At 35.8% G+C, this 19104-nt stretch overlaps 1 protein-coding gene and 1 long non-coding RNA gene across 2 annotated transcripts; one reads left to right on the top strand and one right to left on the bottom strand.

Annotated features, from left to right (window-relative positions):
- Positions 1-297: 297 nt before the first annotated feature.
- LOC113671169 (exocyst complex component 6B) lies at positions 298-15822 on the bottom strand. The gene is made up of 31 exons (XM_027187380.2): positions 15627-15822; positions 15327-15492; positions 14780-14827; positions 13915-14005; positions 13593-13638; positions 13398-13460; positions 13103-13184; positions 12582-12641; positions 12193-12258; positions 11615-11689; positions 11429-11515; positions 11080-11126; positions 10748-10801; positions 9380-9452; positions 9057-9128; positions 8906-8955; positions 8577-8624; positions 8252-8357; positions 7575-7631; positions 7430-7482; positions 6770-6834; positions 6624-6670; positions 6258-6337; positions 5972-6026; positions 5565-5637; positions 4525-4631; positions 4315-4395; positions 3902-3962; positions 3434-3507; positions 3094-3206; positions 298-2415 (listed from the first exon to the last, which is right to left on the bottom strand). The coding sequence occupies exons 1-31, from the start codon at positions 15716-15718 to the stop codon at positions 2280-2282; spliced, it is 2328 nt and encodes a 775-aa protein (XP_027043181.2). The 5' UTR covers positions 15719-15822; the 3' UTR covers positions 298-2279.
- Positions 15823-17885: 2063 nt separating this feature from the next.
- LOC149050144 (uncharacterized) lies at positions 17886-18667 on the top strand. The gene is made up of 2 exons (XR_016183641.1): positions 17886-18295; positions 18606-18667. It is a non-coding gene; the product is annotated as an uncharacterized LOC149050144 (long non-coding RNA).
- Positions 18668-19104: the final 437 nt, after the last annotated feature.

The raw sequence follows: 19104 nt of genomic DNA, 5'->3' as shown, positions 1-19104 counted from the left end.
TCCTCACAGTATTATCTATGAATCGCACACTAAGGTCATGAGAATAAAAGAAATGATCACCAACTGAGGAAGCCCTTGCTTGTTAAACAAATTCACCTTGTATACACCTTCGGGAAAAGTATGGAGCACAGTATGGGGAAAATGAATACTGATCTTAGCCTATAAATGGTTAAGCTATAAGCTTTAGACATTTTTCCTGAGTTTCTCTTTAAGTTCTCAGGTTTTCCCCTCGATTGATATCAATATACAGAGTTCACATTTCAGCAAAGTCGCTTGTAAAGCGATGCCACTGCCAAATACCATTTCTTTACTTATTATTTAATTGATCTAACTGCCTTCACAACTCTCTCAGAGATTAAAAAAAGGAATTTAAACGGAAAAATTTAATCATTAATAGCTTAATAATTTGACAGTAACTGATGACATCTAAACCTACTGATCTGACATGTGTAAGTGGACAATATATACACAATTTTATATTTTTAAAATTTGCCATACAAAAATCTTTCAAATCTGAATTGTGAAATAACTGAACATAATGTACTACCCTTAATCCTTTCAAAAGATACTTACGCAAAAGAAAGGTAATCTTGTATCATATTTAATTTTAGAGAAAAATAGCCTGTATATACGCCGCCAAATTCTTACTCAGTAATAAGCAAAAGAAAAGAAAGAAATATCACTACGAGACGTAAGCAGGAAACAATTTTGAAATTGTAAATTGACCAAAATTTCGTTACTTCTAACAAAGTTAACCACTCAACAACCATCTGAAAATAAAGATTTGCACAAAAATTAAACAAAAATACTCGGTCCATATTACATCAATATGAAATTTGATCACCTCTATCGTAATTGAATTGTAACAAATAGCATTTTATATGTCGATTTACTGAATTTCTTGGGACGATTGATTGACGATTGATTAAAATACAGAAGAGAGAAGAAAGGCAAACAACCAATCGTTAAATTTTAACAAGCCTTCAATAATATTCACATTCTAAACAGTTTGTAATATTGTGACCAACTTGAAGACTGTTTTCCACCAACAAGAAAACCCCCATGCATGTAGCACTGATCAGGTTTGGCTTAAAAAGTGAATTTTCACTTTCAAACAGAAAACAATGCAAGTCAGGACTCGTTATTATTAACTCTTATACTTGTGTGAGTGACCAAGACATAATTTCTTCTTAAAATAACAGTACAACATAGAGCAGACGTGATGACATTAAAGAAAATGATCATTTAGGGAATTTTTTTGGTTGATCCAATACCAAATTCTCCTAACTAACATAATGAGTATTCGCTGCTAGGCGGTAAGGCGAACTGCAATTGAGATCTTAAGTATTCCTGATTACTTCATAAACTTAGAAAATTGCTATAGAAGATTTCAAATTACACATTTCGGTTCAACGACGTGGACCGTTGAACTCTAATGATTAACAGCTGCTGAGCACATCTAAAGGCCTCTCCGCAGTACGCTGAGTAAATTCAAAAACACAACTCTACGTCTACGGCTACCTCCAGCGAACACACTGATCCAGATGAAGCTGAACCTGGAGTAAACTAAAAACGGCGCCTTTTGAAAACGCTCTTTTCTTAGATAAATTTGATAATACGTTCTTTAAGTCCTAGTGTGGATTTTTTACAGCACTTTCAATTTATTTTCTTTTTTTTTTGCAGTATGGTTAGACCTATCGGATCGATGTAAATATCTGAGCAACCGTGCACCTACCCCTCCCCTAACCTAGCAACAGTCAGCTAATAACAAGGGGGAGTAGGTGCGCAGTTGCACACATTCTGACGACCTTTCTTGCACGAATGCCCAAGGTTGCAGTCAAGCTTTTCTACCACTGATCACTGCAGTGTGAACGGAAAAACTTTCTCTGATTTCCAGGTCTTTTTGAAAAACGTTTTTTTCAAATTTACTAGGCGTAATGCGGATGGTACAATAGTGATCTTTATTAGTCTAACTTTCAAGTTATGCGCTTCATTACTTATTAGGTCGTTTTATATCTAAAGCAGAGAGTAATACGATTGTAGTTATTTACGGTCATGCTTGTCCCCTTTACTCAACTTTCACGATGTCTTTCTATGCAAAAGCATGGTTACTTAAGCCATCAAGGTACCAGAAGAGAAAGCCTTGTTCCTTCAGTGTCCTACCTCCTGACATAGAATGATCTCATATTACTGGTAAATCTGCAAATCATGGTTAGCTCCCTAGTAGGTTAATCTTGTTGTGCTGAAGATCTTAAGACCTCCACAGTTGGTAGAAGAATTCAAGACATTACAGAAGCTCCCGAAGTATCCGCATCCAAAGTCTTCAGTCGTTTCAAGATCGTTTCGTTGAGTTTTTTGCGGTCTCGGTCGACTTTCTTTAAAGTTAAAATTCGCTTCTTTCCTGTGTCCGTCATCCTAAAACAAACATTGATTTCTCAAATCAGAATGTTCAATTAACAGTTTTCTATACGAGCTACCTTTCACTACTTTAGTTCCAGTTGTTTTATAGGTACTATCTTATATATATCTTAATAATTTCTTATTTCCTAGTTTTTAATTCTTAATCAGCAGGACCCCATTGATAAAAGAACTTTTGTATTGAAGGGTTATCCTTTATTATTATCATCATCATCATCATCATCATCATTATTATTATCATTATTATTATTATTATTATTAAGCCACGTTCGCGTAGTTCGTTCGAAAAACTTTCCTTTAATGCAATTGTTCGAAGACAATCTCTTTTCACGGTATCCATACCCACATCCTTAGTAAGTTGTTATGCTTTCCCAAGCAAAGCCTAGCTTCATGATTAACAGTGCGGATAAGAAGGGACAACTTACAGATAAGTTACGGAAACAGAAAGCGGGAAAAGTAGACACTGATTAAACTCATTTAAATCCGAACGCTGAACAAAATAAGGAAAAATTATTTTTTCAAGTTAAATTATCAACGTAAGTGCAAAAACGGCTACCAAGGCCGCCGACGGTAGCTCAATTTTGCTGTTCGCAAAAACGTCATGTTTAGCTTCTGAAAAATTTTTCCCCCTTTCAGTTTCGACTGGTGCCATTTTGGTATTTAAAAGGAACTTACTTCTCAAGGATTCTTGCTACATCTTGGGGGCTAACTCGACTGTATTTACTAGTTGTGTAACCATGTTCAGCGAAGTAGGTGGACCAGTCCGCATTCAACAACAAATCTACCAACTGACAAACATGTAAAAGTTCAAACAGTAAGAAGCATAAAACAATGGAGGTAGAAAGGAAACCGGGAGCAGAACACGAACAGCTCACAATAATCTAGTCTCCTTCGCAGCAGATGTTTTGGTCTCGTAAAGCAACGCACTCTCTCCTGTTGGTGGGGGGGGGGGGGAACAGCACGTTGCATGAAGAGACCAAACAACTGCTTTAAAGGAGACTAACAGTAATCTTACCTGTCTTAATTCCAGAAATGTCATTTGTAGTGTGCCGTCACTTATCCCCTCTACTGGATTGGAGTTGACAAACTCTGAAAGAAATTAAACAGGTTTGCTATATTGTAGAGATTTATTGCCTTTTCAAATCCAGCGGCATCACCCTCTTTCGAAGCAAGCATCCACACCTCTTTTAAATAAGACTAAACCAAAAATCGTCCCTTACTGAAATAATTCGCAAAAGCAAGTGTAGCTTGAAGAAAAACCACACGGTGCCAAAATGGCGGGAAAATTAGTGAATCAAAGCAAGACTAGTTTACTGGCTCGCTCTTGATTGGTTGATTTAATAGCATCTTTGTTGTGATTGGTTACATGTCCTGTTCTGCCCAGCACAAATTCCCTGCGTTAACTACAAGGTTGCGAGACGCTGCCATATTTTAAAACGTAACTTCACTAAAAGACAAAGAAATGGGATCAAACTGAAACTACCTTCACACTTTCTAAGATCTTGGTTAAACCCGTCCAAGCCGTGTGAGTTCATCTGCTTAACCTGGTAAAAGGAGGCAAATAGTAGAAAACAATCGCAGTGAGTGGAGAACTTTTAATCACATCAATACATTTATATATTGTAAATAGGAAACGAGAGTGAGTCGCAAGAAGAGTATATCATTTAAGACCTTGAAAACAGAATATTGAGCGTTATGAAGAATTTCCTCTAATGAATTTTAGGGGTTACGTAATGCGATATCAGCTTTCTGTCTCTATCCATGATAGGACAGTTGAAAGTTTGAGTTACAGCCTCCTCCTATTTCTACCAATAAAGACCAGTTATGACAGTTCAATGCACGAGTAATGAGCCAATCGTTCAACATGTTGCAAACATGGTTTTTGTGTAATCGTACCTCTTCATCTAGTAACATCTCTCTGAGCTTCGTAGCGAGATATTTACATGAAGACATGCAGGCCGTCTGGGCCACATTCCCCTGAGAAAATATCAAGAAATAAACCTAATTGAACCTGCTTTAAACGAACAGGCAGAGCTAAAACAGTTAAGTGACAGAGAAACAGTCAAAATAGAACAAGAAGCTGTAAAATAAGTGTGTAAGACTTACCGGTAGTGTTGTGAAGTTTAGAAAAGTGGTGTGAAGATAGTCCAATAGATCCACAAGATAGCTACTGGCATGTAATCTGGAGTTCACAGGAACCCAATTGTAATTTGCTGAAAACCAACAAAAACTTTTAAATGGGTTTCACTCCTCCAACAACATATATTTTAGATTATTTTAGGATGGAAATTCTAAAAAACACGGATTAAACGAGGGGAAAAATAGCATAGTTCAGTTAAATTCATATTCCAACTTTCCACCAAAAAGTTTGAGTTTCTTATTCCATTTGGATTTCACAGAATGGCAAGAAGAACGCAGATATCCATAGAACACAACAGAAATAACAACGTTTTCGTTGCCAATGCTGATGCTAGTTCTCCATCATGGTTAGTAATGACTTATATGAAGATGGTTATAAAATAAACAGTCACGTAAAAGAGCACCTTGAGTGCGATAAGAGATTTAACAAACGGATGGAAAGCCTTCCCTAGAAAGATTTGGATAAAGGAAGTATAAAGCTATAAAACCTACGACAAATTATTGCTACAAAAACTTATTGCGTTACTCAGAATTTAATAATAGTTTCTTCTGCAAATTTTTTAAATTTAGGGGGCCTTCTTATTAACAATTACCAGGTTAAATCTGTTTTTGTAAAATAATCATTTTAGGGTTTAAACTGATGACAAGAAGCAGGGATATTTAGAACCAAAGTAAGGTGGCCATAATCGAGTTTTGGGTTAACAGTGTTGTTGTTTCTTAGTGTTCTTAAGTTCCAATTGACTCAAACAACTCACCAACGTATCAACTTGTCTTCAAGTCTCCTCAAACAAGATTCGACTCGCCCAAGTAACAAGTCGTCCACAAGTCAACATCGCCTTTAAATAAACCCCTCCAAGAGTCAGCTCTCCCACCAGACAACTAGCCTAAAAGTCTGCTCACTTCCAAGTTAACTCACTCAAAAGTCGACTTGCTCACCGATCAACTTGCCTATAACTAGGAACTGCATTGTATACACCCCATTTTGACATAAATAAGTATTTACATACCTAACTCTACAAAGTCCTCTATTTTCATATTAAGTCTTTCGTAAACTTGTTGTTCTGCCTCAGCTCTCATATCCTGGTGAGATAAGACATGAATATTATATCTTATACATTACCACATCAAACAGCTTATGTTACTAGAATAAAACAACATTTTCCCTAAAAACAAAATCATCAACAAAGCAAAAACAAAAACCGTTATCTACGATACATTCAAAACAAATCGCACCATACACCATAATACTATCTATGCCACCGCACACAATATACTGTACGTCCATCTTTAAACCCTCAATACACACCCATCCACAAACTCGAAAGATGAAAACATACAGATAAAGCCAAGCGTACATATAAATGAGGAGATGGCAACCTGGAGCAATTTAAGAGCTGTAAAATTTTCTACTTACTTTGAACGATGACAACCCATAAACTCGTGAAACATTAATTCTTTCACTGGAGGTTCTACGATTCAACACGAGCAAAGTTAAACACGATTATTTGAAATGTTGTCTATTCCACTTAGTCACAGTAACTTCTGAGATCGTGGGACATACCCTTAATTTTTTTTCAGATCTATTTTTTTGATGCAAACTACACAAAATGTTAACCTAATATAAAGGCCAAGAATAAACTATACGAAAATTTTAATTAGAAAAAAAATTTAAAAGAGAGACCAATTCAACACCTACTTACCCAGTCACTGCAGTCACATACTCTTCAAGATGATTGCAGGCCTCTTCTAAATGAATTGTGTTAATGGACATTTGAACAAGCTGTTAAGACAAAACAAATGACATAAATTTAGTATCATTTAACCTACCCTGAACTTTGCAAAAATGGAGTGTTCTAGCAAATAACCTTCACAAACAACTGAGTACCACCATGCTATTCATTCATCTTGTCATTTTTTCATTTATTCATTCATCTCGTTGCTCATTCATTCACCTCTCCATTTGGTCATTCATTCAATTTCATACTACAATATATTTAATATGTGTTTACTTTAAAATAATCTATCTTAAGCCATTGATTGAATGCTTGACTTAGAGGCAGACACACCTGTGGAATTGACATTGTTGGCCTTCTAATAATAGATGTTATGCAACCTAAGAAAAAATAATGATGATATTATGTTAAAAAATTAAACAGATCACTTTAAAATTTCTTGTTTTTCGAAACTAGACTCATCCTTTAGCCAAACTCACCATTGAGTGTCCTTGTTAGTAGTAAATTTGTTGACTTTCGCACCGAATCTCCAATCTCAGTTTGACTAGAGAGAGAGAGAATGAAGAACATGCCTATGAAGTTACCGTAACTACATGGAAGGTTACATGCCTTCACAAAATAGATACAGTTGTAGGTGTAGCAAATAATTGTTTACACACCTAAATATTCCTTAACTTACACAATAAATGTGTTAGAATAAACCTAACAAATAGTATCATTTCAGTTGTAATCACTACTGACTCTGCTATTACATTGTTATGAGAAATGTACCATGAAATTTTTTACCACCAAACTATACCAAAAGATGCTGTGAACCAAAAGGAATCTCAGATAAGGATAACAAGTTTATGAGGGAAAGCTTATTGCAACAGCAAAAGTACATGTAAATTGCCTATGGAAAATAAGCCTGACTCCTTTCTACACACTGAAATTATCAGCAAATCACCCATTAGAAAGGTACATGTAAATGGCATTACTGTAACCATTTATTGACCAAAGACACACTCATAAAATATTATCAGAAGACAAGTGTGTATCTTGTGAAAACCTCAGAAGTGCACTGACAGTAGAAAGATCATTAACTTTCATAGAAATACCCACGGTGATCAACTATGGTAGTATTAGAATACACATATTACCTGACGTTGAGGTTTTCATTGAATTTTAAACATGACCTTATGTAGTGTTTGACCTGCAAAGTAGAACAAGTGGTTATTTAATATTTATTGGAAACACAGGCAGGCTATAATTTTTAGAGCACTTAACTAGCAGTTTACAAAGTACCTCTTGATAGATTTTAACAACACCCTCAGAAAATGGAAGCTGCCTTGGGAAAGGATGCTAGGGAAAAAAATAAAACAATGTTCAGAGATCATCACATTAGATGGATACTGTTGCACTGCTGGCAAAAAAATTTTTAAAAGCCAGAAACTACACATAGCTTGTAAACTGTAATGTTTACCTCTAATAGGAATATGTAATCGAAAGATGTTGCAATGACAACAGTGGCATTGCAATTATGCGAAAACATTCAATTTTCAATTCTGGTGTCTTATCTATGATATTGGCTTGTGCAAATGAGGTTGCTATTACTTGAGTTCAAGCAACTCAGCATGCTTTCACACCCTCAAATCATTCTATGTTGTGAATTATCACCAAAGAAGTGTGCTGCAGACTATCATGGAGGAAACCACAACACAAATAATTAAAACAAGGCACACAAAAATATTGTGGTCACATAATTGGTTAACCTGGTATCTTAAAAGACATTTTAGATGGATGATGACATAGAGATCCATAGGAACAATCTCTTGGAAACCCCTTGAAAGAAGAATTACTACAGATGACCTTCCGAAAGATGCCTCTAGATGATGATGATGATGATGATGATGATGATGGCGACAATGACAATGGACCCTCTAACTCCCTTTTTAAAAACTCTAACTAAGCCTCATTAATACCTGTAGAACCTCTGTCTCATCAAAAGGAAATTCCTTCAGGATGTCATTGTACTCAGTCTCATCTTGGCAAAGCATTGGTGTATAGTTATCTTCATCAAAAATTTTCCTTTGTGGAGAAAAGAGAGTTTGTACTAAAAGCCTTTAATAATCCATTTCGCTCAAAAAAACATGAGACACTCTCACATGTAATGTACACATATATAGAATTGTGTTATAACTACAGCTTTGCTTTGAATTTACAATTACATTTCATTTAATAGTACAGTCTATATCCAGACAACTTTTGTTACATATCAGCAATTAGGATAATAGCACCATTACATACTTGAAAATAGCTTCCCAATCCTTTGATAAAATTTCATTGTACTGAAGTCTAGAAAAAGGTACAAGAAGAAGGTTAAAAGTTACACATACATGTGCAAAGAATAGTAAAAAATACTCAAAGAGAAATTATAATAAATTGCACCAGACAGAAATTACTTGCTACCTATTTTGGCTACAGATGGTGAAACTCTGTAATTAATCAAGAACTGTCCTGAACAGTTTAAAGAATTGTTCAATTTCAGCGAAATGATAGAGACCTTATTGACAAGATCTCAAAATTACAATGCTGGTAGTTCTTGTTACTAGTTATAATTAGGATTCCAACCTTACCTCATTTCTAGAAGAACATCAAAAATTTTATTTACATTAAATCCAAAACCCTGAAACGAAAAAGAAAAGCAAAAACAGAAATGTAAATTTGAAGATAAAGACATCCAAAATTTGTCATTAAACATGCACAAGAGGTATGAATTATACATACTGACAGGGTGTGACAGAACCACACAATGAGTTCTTTCACTTTTAAAAGCAGAGATGGTTCTTCACAGTAGGCCTAAAAAAACAGCAGTGAGATGTCAGTTAATATGTAAACCATCATGAAAAAGAAATGGAGAATGCAGTCATTTGCTTTATTTGTCCTTTATCTTCCTGATAAAGCAAAGGTTACAATGTACCCTAACTTATGCCTTTTAATAAATACTTAGAAAGAAGTGCTCACAGATTTCTTTTGATACCCTGACTTACAGTATAAAGATTGTCATGTACATGTAGGATTTCATTTAACCCATATACATTTCTTCTTACCGATTGTGTACATGTGATGAGCACAGGTGCAATCTTGTTTGCTGCCATTTCCCAAAGATCATCAACCGTTGACCTGTTGTTTACAGTATATAATTATATCAACATGTTTCATAAACAACTTGAAAACTCTGCCACTGCTTGGGCCTACTGCTGCTCTTGTAAGCTATTTGATTTTCACTTATAATAATGTACTGTACGTTATTTTAACAAATCACACAACTATTTTTTACAAAAACCTTTTTTGAAGCTTCACATTACAATCAACTAGCTTTAATAATCAAACCACTTCCTCCCTGACCACACACACTAAAGTTGTACAAGCCTCACAGTCTTCATTAACTGGCCAACGTTGTAAAGAAAAAAAAACTTGTAATAAGGGCCAGTTCACACTACACAAAATTGTTTGTTTTGCAAAAAAATCTGTCAACGCGAAACCATTTTCAATGCAAACAATTTGTTTGACCCGCCAAAGTTTTCACAAGTGCCAAAAAACTTCAAAGATACCATCAACTAGCTTTGGAGGCCAACAATTTTTTGTCACACAAGAAAATCTATTGTTCCTTCCCAGATACCCTTCAACTGGTCATCACATTTCATAATTGATACCAGGCTAACTGATATTATCTATGAGTGTTTTCTCTCTGAATGTAGCCTCTTAAGAGTGTTAGTCAGTTGTCCAATGACTCTCTCCCCATTTTCAAATGTTTACAGAAGAAGGCTCCAGGGAAGTTATGCTGGTGCATGTGGATTTCAAACCCAGATTCTATAGGTCAAGGAAATGTCTAGTACAGGTGAAAATGATGGCAGCATTGATGTCTGTTGAGTAGCTGAGTTAACATCTCCGTGATCCATAAAAGCTGAATCCTTCCCAACAAAACCAGAGTTAATTGTTGACTAACCAAAATCAGGTTTTGTATGGCAAGCAAACAGCAAAGAAGGGCCATTAAAACATATCGCGGGGGTATTTTGCTTTGCAATCAGTCTTTGACTGGAAATAACTTAGAAGGAAAAGCACTGTCATGAAATCTCGGTAACTATTCTGATTGATTGACATTTGTGGTTACACAAATAATTCACACATCTCAAGTGTGAATGCTATTATGAAAGCAAAAAATTGTTGTTAAAAAATTTTTAATTTTTTTGCAAATACCAAACCAAATTTTTCAGCAAGGTGCAAACAGGGCATAAGTAAAAAAAACTTACAAGTGAAGTCACACATACACGTATAGTACATTTTATTTCCAAGAAATAATTATCAACTAATTCTTCATTTTCATGAAATTGACATTAAGTTATCTGATGGTAGCTACTGTCATTTTTTCCAACTTGAAATGTACTTATAGTAAATTATTAAACAGTGTGCAATACCTTGTTACAAGGCCCTTGGTTGTGTGTAGAATTATATCCTCAACCACAAAGAACCTTAAGGTAAGGGAATCAACAATTATTTCCATTTAAGGAGGTATCAAAGAGCAGTAAAGAACCACAACTGCCACATCCATCCTAACATTAGTATGACCTATTGAGACATACAGTGTATGGAAGGTTTCTAATGACGCTGGAAGGTAAAATTTTCATAGAGAGGGGCTATGCTTGCCTAACTTTTCTGTGAATCAAATTTAAGATACCTCTAGGAGCAGTGCTAAGGTTATTATAGCAAGAGTTGAGTTGGATTTTGGTTTCAGCCCTGATTGACTCACCCTACAATTTGATGAAAATAAGATCTATACACTTCCAGGTTTCCATCCTGTTAGCAAAAAAATAAAGGACTTTAAAACTTATTCTGAACTTGGCACAGATCCTATGGTGGATAATTAACATGCTGTGAATTTATATAATAACAATATAACAATATAAATGATTTATATAGCTTCGTTTCTACAAGATATCCAATAGTACTTTACAATAATTGTAATTAAGTTTTAATTTTTTGCAGCTTACTTACTAAGTCTTGAATATACATGATCCCTTTTGACAGTACAGAAATATGAGGCTTAAAGTATTAAGGCTCTCTATATCATACATATCAAATTATCTCTAAAAACTTACTCTACTTCCAGAGCTTAGTTCCAGAGCAAGACGAGCTTGTTTTCTTCTTTGTTTCCTGTAGTAATTATCAAATGTCTCTCTTTCTCCCTATAAGAAGAATAAGTACGCATTTAATTGCTTTTCAATTATTTCTTCCATGTTCAAAGAACTGAACGGATTGAAGGATTTCATGCATAAATCACTCACTACAACAGTGAAAATGTACAAGCACTTGTACACTGGAGAAAAGTCCACCAAATCTTGAGCAGATTTGTCTAATTCCTGTAAAGAGAAAATAAATCATATTTAACAAAGAAAACTTTTTGCTCCCTCTCTGCACTAGTATCTGCTCAAAATGAAAGCGCCATCAATGAGGGTTCTTCATTCACCTAATTTATTCATGTTTTCTCGTCACCATACTCCCACCAATAGTGCAGCTCCACTTTCTGCATATAAACCCACATAACCCATAATTCCTCCAATTGCTCTGACAAAGGGTTAATGCTCGAAATGTCAGCTTTTTCACCCTTTAGGATGGCCAATTTACATTTTCAACTCAGTTCTTAACACTAAATTACCTCTTATTAACAAACTTGACATCCTGCATGGGTTATCATTGATAATGTAAAACCAGTGAACTTTGCTTTACAACAGAGTGCACTCACAATGTAATCTCTCCAAATTTACTTTCATTTGGTTTTAAGTCTACATTTACCAATTTTAAATTATTCTAATGACATTCTTATGACAGCAACTCTGCTATTGTAGACACTGTGCAAACTTACTTCGTCTTCTCCTTTCTTCTTCAAACCAACTCCTGGCATGAGTGTTAAGTTATTCTTTTGTATTGCCTAAACATATACAAAATAGATTGACCTCAATTAAAATTATTACAGTACAACTGTTGCTGCAGATTCACCAAAAACATGTTCCCAAATTCCAATGATTTTCCATACCAGAAAGGAAAACCAAATTATCTACCCAAATAAAAACAGGAATACAGAACTAGTTTATTTTTAGAAATTAACTAGGTTTTTGCATTTTTACTATTTCTGTGGTATTTAAGTTATCATTAAGCTAAACAGAGTTAGCAACTAGTAATGATCAGGTAGATACATGTAATATAGTAAGAGCTACTGTATATACTGGTAGCCTAAAATACTCAGGAACTAACCTGTTTCATTGCTATTGAGCCCAACCGGACAGAAACCTTCCTAATTTTCTCCAGAAAATCCTACAGGACAAAAAAAGTAAAAGTCAATTCATCCCAAAGGAACAAATAGACAGCATGAATTAATCAAATCAATAACAAATAGTTAAGAGTACTCAGTCTGACTGAGTACTCTTAACTAAGACAAATTTACAAGCCAGATTGCTGCTTAAGTCTACACCAGCTCCTAAAGTTTGAAGTGATATGGCATACTAAGGGTTAATCGAAAACATTTTATCAGGTTCCCCTGACATTCCTCTGATAATCATTTAAACTCTTACGAGGATCACTATGAGAATAAGTTATCTGTCACAACATGATGAACGTGGCTATAGCTTGAATCAAGACCTTGAGATCTAGAGTCCACTTCACTTGACCCTAAGTCATTGTTGAATTGCAGTTTCTTTAATATGTACCCATCTTTTTTCAACTGATTAACCAAGTATGCAGTCTATCACTGAGTTTTTTTGGAGCATATTTCTCACCCTCAGGTCACCCATTGAAGCTTCTTTGATGTGTTTTCTAACAACAGGTATACTTTCTTGCATGATCTCTGCAAATCTAAATCTGCCAGTCAAAGGCAAAGTATTTCAAGATTAAAGATAAGATATAAACTTTGACAAAAGAGAGTTAACTTATACTAGCCATTCAAATCAAGTTAAAAGATTGAAGGTTAGGTAAAATGCTAGTACAATATAGTAGATCCAGGTACAACATTCACTAACAGTGTACATAACCAGTCAGGGCTTGCAAGATCCTCACCCTAGAAGTTTAATATACCTTTTTATCCTTGGAAGATAGGTGTGTTCAAGCTGCTCCAATGTTTTTAATGCTGGGTAATACCTATTAGTAAACAATAGTTGCAGTACAACATAGTTATGAGATATGGATAATCCAAATAGTTATCAAGAAGTACACAATGTAACTTCTACTTTTCAAGAATGTGAAAGAAATAATAGAGAAGAAAGAACTGACCTTCTATTATGCATCTGATCTTTAAGTTTAGCATACATCTCAAGCACTGCAATAGGGCATTTTTCTTTCAGAACTTAATTAAGACAAAATAGTCCCTTCACCAATTTTTAAAACATTGGGAAAAATACTATAACAAACAAATAATAATCAGAAACTGATCTAATAATCTACCAAACGGTCTCTATTACTTCATTAAACCCATACAGAGTCAGTATCAATCAACAAGAGAGGTACTATTTCACAGATGGGTAAGTTATCACAGCATTTGGACACAAGTTAACAGACTGTAGAGCTGGATACAACATTTTTCATAATCATTTACCTGGTAAACAGAGGCTAAGAATCTCGATTGCAGATACAATATTTCTCTGGGTTGTGCGGCAGTATATCAGGTTTTCACACTTGCTAAAGAGCTACATGCACCAAATACAAGAAGAAAAACCAAAGTTAAATTTTTTCAAACAGAACCATAGACACCACTTTTATTTAAAAATAATCGTTTTTTCACAAGAATGTCTATAATAACCATCCCTTCAAAATTAAAGAAAACTATGATAAGCGTCATATTGCACATTAAGTTATTTTTAATAGAACAACAGTAAAAAATCATCATCTCTGTTTATTAATGTGGTGGCTAGACAAAGGGTAAGGTGGAGGAGGTTATCTGCTTCAAACTGATTGTGCCTCCCTTGTCTAACAACAAATTTATCTGTTAAAATGAATGACTCCTCACTGCTTTTTTTGCTGACAATTTTCAGAGGTGATAATGCGAGAAGGTAAAGATAAATCAAATCACACAAGTTGAGATTCATTAGATGCTGGGTAGCTGATTGTTTTTGTTTCCTGCCCTTAAGGGTCGTCAGATGATTACAAATCTCATACACATTTGATAATAACATGATGTGCCTTCTTAACAAATCCATTGAAAAATACAGCATAACATTTTGATTCTCTAGAGTAAACTTTCTGAGTCCAGTTTATTTAGTTTTAAAACTTTCCAATTATCAGTCAAGAGAGAATCTCTTATTTCTAACAAATGTTGACAAAATGCTCAAGTGCACTAAAAACAGTAAAACCCCAAATGTTCATTTCTTTGCCTTTTTTTTCTTTTAGTTGTCCTAAAATTTCCCCCGTCCCCCAATAAAAATAGGGAGTAAAATTGAATGTCTATGCACATATTTACAGACCTCACGTCCTGATTCTTGCATGGATTCATTCACTTCCTTTATCTTGATCTAATAAACAAATAGAGACAGGTATAATTTTTTATTACGACAGAGAGATAATATATAACTAAGTATGAAAATACACCTTAAAAAAATTTTTTGCTGGAGAACAGTGGCCTTTTTCAGACAGAACAAATCAACTAAGTAATTTTACCATGACTCGCAACTGTCACCTACCCCCAGTGAAGGAATGAGCTGACATTCTTAAAGTAATTCTAAAAAACTGCATAAAAATTCTCAGATCTGTATTATTTGCGAATCCTACCGCACTTTACGCCCAAGCACTTAGATTAAAATTTAAAAAACCCATCGTAAGCCTCTGCTAAGAAACGATCAAAGTCGTGCAAAAGTGATGGCTTGATAAGGAAATAATAATTCCATGAAATGAATGTACATCTCACGAATCAATAAGAATCAAAATTATAAACCATATCTAATATTAAGCCAGTCAAATAACATCACAATATTCTAAACACACCACTCCTTTGACATAAGTACGTTCAAATACCTTGAGTTTCCGTGCTTCTCCGCGAACTTTGAGCAATTCGTTAACAGATTCGATGAAACCTTGGTAGTGATAGTTACACATCCGCTCGATGTCCTTATCGTGAACTCGTATGCGATCCTCCAGTTTATCCATAAACTCAGTGTGTTCTTCTCCATCGTAGACGGCTCTAAATTAGTCACCAAAATGAGAGTTCAGTTATACAAAATCATTGGAGACGGCACTTCCTTCACCTCCTGTCAAAATTTGAGGCGAAGGAAGGAGGTATCGCTGCTGAATAATTTTTGATTAATATCGATTCACCTTAAGGTCGGTCCAAGAAGTCCGTCACTCGATTCAATTTCCGCTAAGAGGTGTTCAACATGAGAGCTAGATTTCGTTGGCTCTGTCCCCATCGCAATAAAATATACCTGCTCCTTCAAGGTCACGTTATGTATGGCTGCAGGAAAACACAGACCAAGCCATCCGCCATCTTGAATTAAAATCCGAGAATGTGTGAGCATGCGTGACAGCTGTTTCCTGCAACATCTTTGGGCCTCGTTTCAAAATTGGCCAAGGGCCTGGTAATGACTGAAATGTCTTACATAATATGTTACCCTCTTAACAGAAACTTTGAACAGAGGTAGCCGTGTTTCGTTATTGTATTTTGTGAAATATTTAAAGCACGATGTCAGGAGAAGCACCCATCACTACAGGTAATACACAGTTCGAAGAAAAGCCACAAGAAGGTGAGAAGAAAAAGCTAAGACCGTGCTGTGCTTGTCCAGAAACGAAGAAGGCACGTGATGCTTGCATCGTGGAAAACGGTGAAGAAAATTGTGGCGAACTTATCGAGGCACATAAAGAATGCATGAGACAGATGGGATTCAACATATGATATGAAGAAATTCAAATGCTATCAGCTGTGATCAAGGATTCAATTTTTGGACAAGGAGACAGTTTCGTTTTGAAGCGTGTAATGCGGTGAGCTGGATGATGCAACCATGGGCAACCATTAGGACATATGTAATTTACAAGTAGACGTTTAATCCTGCAAGGTCCGATCAAGTGGAAAATTGGTGAAGATTATGAGTATGCAACCTACTTTTGAGCAGCTTTTCCTAATTACCTAGAATTTCGCAGAAGTCTAAAGAAGGGAAATGGTGACGAGAGACTAGAATATTGGTTAACCTTTAACTCCCAAGATCTGGTTGTTAATTCTCCCCTCTAGCTGTCACACATTTCCTTTAAAATAAGTTAAAAGAATATGGTATTAGAATAAGAAGAAAAACTTCTCTGTGATGAGTTTAATTATTCTCATTACCTGTTTGTGAGATAGTCTATGGATATTATATGAAGAAGATACCCCTCAATCACTTCGGGGAGTTAAAGGGTTCAGTTGTATGGGGTTCTTTCACGAAACATGTTACACCTAGGGAACAGAAATGTGAAGAGGACAGTTTTGAGGCCCTAATCATCCTTAAAAGCTGAGTAGCAACTGGGCATTTTTGAAATTTTTGTCAGTAATAATTATTAACAAATGAAAGGTGCCCTATTTTTTGTGTGTTTGATGGTAATTCCATTGGTGAAAAGAATACTCCCATATTTCCCTGTCACATATTTGATTAGAGTTTCCTCAATTCTTGTATTTGATAAGTAAACTTGTGAACTTAAATAATGTTGATGATTTAAAATAATGCCTCTGGTGGCTAGTGAAATGCTGTTGATAAAAGAGCAGCTAGTCTGCAGAATTTTTTTACAAAATCTGGCCATGCAGATGACAGTTCATGTGTGAAAGGTATGTGTCAAACAAATAACAGTATGCACCTTAACATCAGTATTGTTATTCTCCATACTGTTTTCTATACATGACAAGGAGAATTTGTAGGACAATCAAGGGCTTCTTTAGTTGGTGATAATTTCCTTATTCTCGTGACCCTAATGTGTGATTTGAGGTGATGTAAGTGAAAATTAGGTGCTAGCCACTCTTAGGGTTTGGGGCATTAATTTTAACCTTGTGTAGTGTCATTGAAAGTGCAGCACAGCCAAAAGGGCTTGAAGCCATCATCTCCAACTTCCCCCCTACCCCCCCCCCCCCACCTCTTTAAAGTAAGAACGATTAGCAATGAAACTGTTTGAATATGCAGTTCACAGCCAGCTAAATACATTTCCCTTGTTAAGGAAAAAACAGTTCTGCTGAGCAACATTAGCTTTAACATGCATGAAGCTCACGTATACTTGTTCCTTTAAAGATGTAGGGATAGACTTTCATCACACATCGGCAACTTCGATTACTTGGACAGTAAAAACCTATTTCTCGTACCGTTGTTCAGTTGCGCTACGAAGGTAGGCGTGATCTTGGAATCTGTGCTCTGTATTAGAAGCTTCAAGACGTTTAACACTTCGCTCTTGCGCCTCACGATTAGGTCGATACCGCGGTCATAAACGTTTATTCTTCAAAAACCGAGTCTGCATTTTACCCCTGATCTGCAGTTTTCAGTCTGCATTTTACCCCCGGTCTGCAGTCTGCATTTTCACACTGACCATATAAAAAGTTGAGTTGATCATATAAAAAGTAAAAAGTTGACCGTATAAAAAGTCGAATTGACCATATAAAAAGTAAACAGAGTCATACAAATACAGAGGGAATATTGACTGGTTTGGCGCCCCATACCTTGACCCTAATGTGTGATTTGAGGTGATGTTGTGAGGGAAAATTAAAAGCTAGCCACTCTTAGGGTTCGGGGGGTTAATTTTAACCTTGTGTAGTGTCATTGAAAGTGCAGCACATCTAAAAGGGCTTGAAGTCTTTAACTTCCCCCACATTAATGTCACCAAAACCATAAAAGGACGGTTTGTCAGAAACAAGCCCCAGACCCCTCATCAAAGTTTCTTCCATCAGTATCTGCATTTTAGTCCGCCAGTTAACTTTTTATTCCACACTCAGTGCTTGAATGGTCCTCTGTCATCATTCTTGTTTGTTAAAGTGTTAGGTCTGCAACTCACTAAAATCATCCCCAACACCTGGGAGATCCTTGCGACAGACCGGAAAGCCTGGCGTCGGGGTGTGAAGGACGGGGCTCACAGGGCTGAGATGAAGGCCAGGGCCGAGGCGACTATCAAGAGGGGGACGAGAAAGAAACGTCAAAGATCAGATCAAGAGGCCACCAATTACATCTGTTCCAGCTGCAACAAAGATTGCCACTCAAGAATCGGGCTTTTAAGCCACTCAAGAGCCCACCAACACTGATGCGCTGACCATCGCCTCTCCGAGACGAGGATGCCATTATGTTAAAGTGTTAGGTAAATGGTTGTTCAAACATTCTGCACTTTTAGGCCAATAAACTCCAATCTTGAGCAATTCATCTGAGCTCAAGGGAAAGCTATTTAACTTATAATTTACTGTTAACAAATGAGTGAAAACGTAATTTAGCCACCGTAAAGGGTAAAAGTAAGAAGCTTTTTTACCCTTAAGGTGGCTAATTTACGTTTTCAACTCAGTTGTTAACACTAAATTACCTGTTATACTCTCCCACCGACGCAGTATCACAGTTTCTTTAGAAACTTACCCCCTTTATTCATAAGCTATTTAACTAAGCTTATCATGCTTCCTTGCGAATTTCTTATTTCAAGCAAATAAAAAAATAAATTTGAGCGAATACGTAAAACTGCACTTCTTCAGAGTCGGTAAAAATTTCCCGTAGATAGAAAAGAACAGGTGTAAAGAGAGCGATGATCTCTTAAGAGTGTGATAATTTTTTTGTTCAAATATGTGTTGATGTTCACACTTCCTTTCACACAT

Source organism: Pocillopora damicornis, chromosome 2 (genome assembly GCF_964200805.1).
Source record: "Pocillopora damicornis chromosome 2, jaPocDami1.2, whole genome shotgun sequence".
NCBI lineage: Eukaryota > Metazoa > Cnidaria > Anthozoa > Scleractinia > Pocilloporidae > Pocillopora > Pocillopora damicornis.
This window is presented reverse-complemented; position numbering and strand designations above follow the sequence as displayed.

Excerpts from the sequence above, each read along its gene's own strand:
- LOC113671169 (XM_027187380.2), bottom strand. The coding sequence starts at position 15,718 with ATGGGGACAGAGCCAACGAAATCTAGCTCTCATGTTGAACACCTCTTA. Across the intron at positions 8,358-8,576 it reads GATTGGGAAGCTATTTTCAA|GAAAATTTTTGATGAAGATA; the intron begins GTATGTAATGGT and ends TTCTCCACAAAG. Across the intron at positions 6,027-6,257 it reads TATGTGACTGCAGTGACTGG|AACCTCCAGTGAAAGAATTA; the intron begins GTAAGTAGGTGT and ends GTTGAATCGTAG.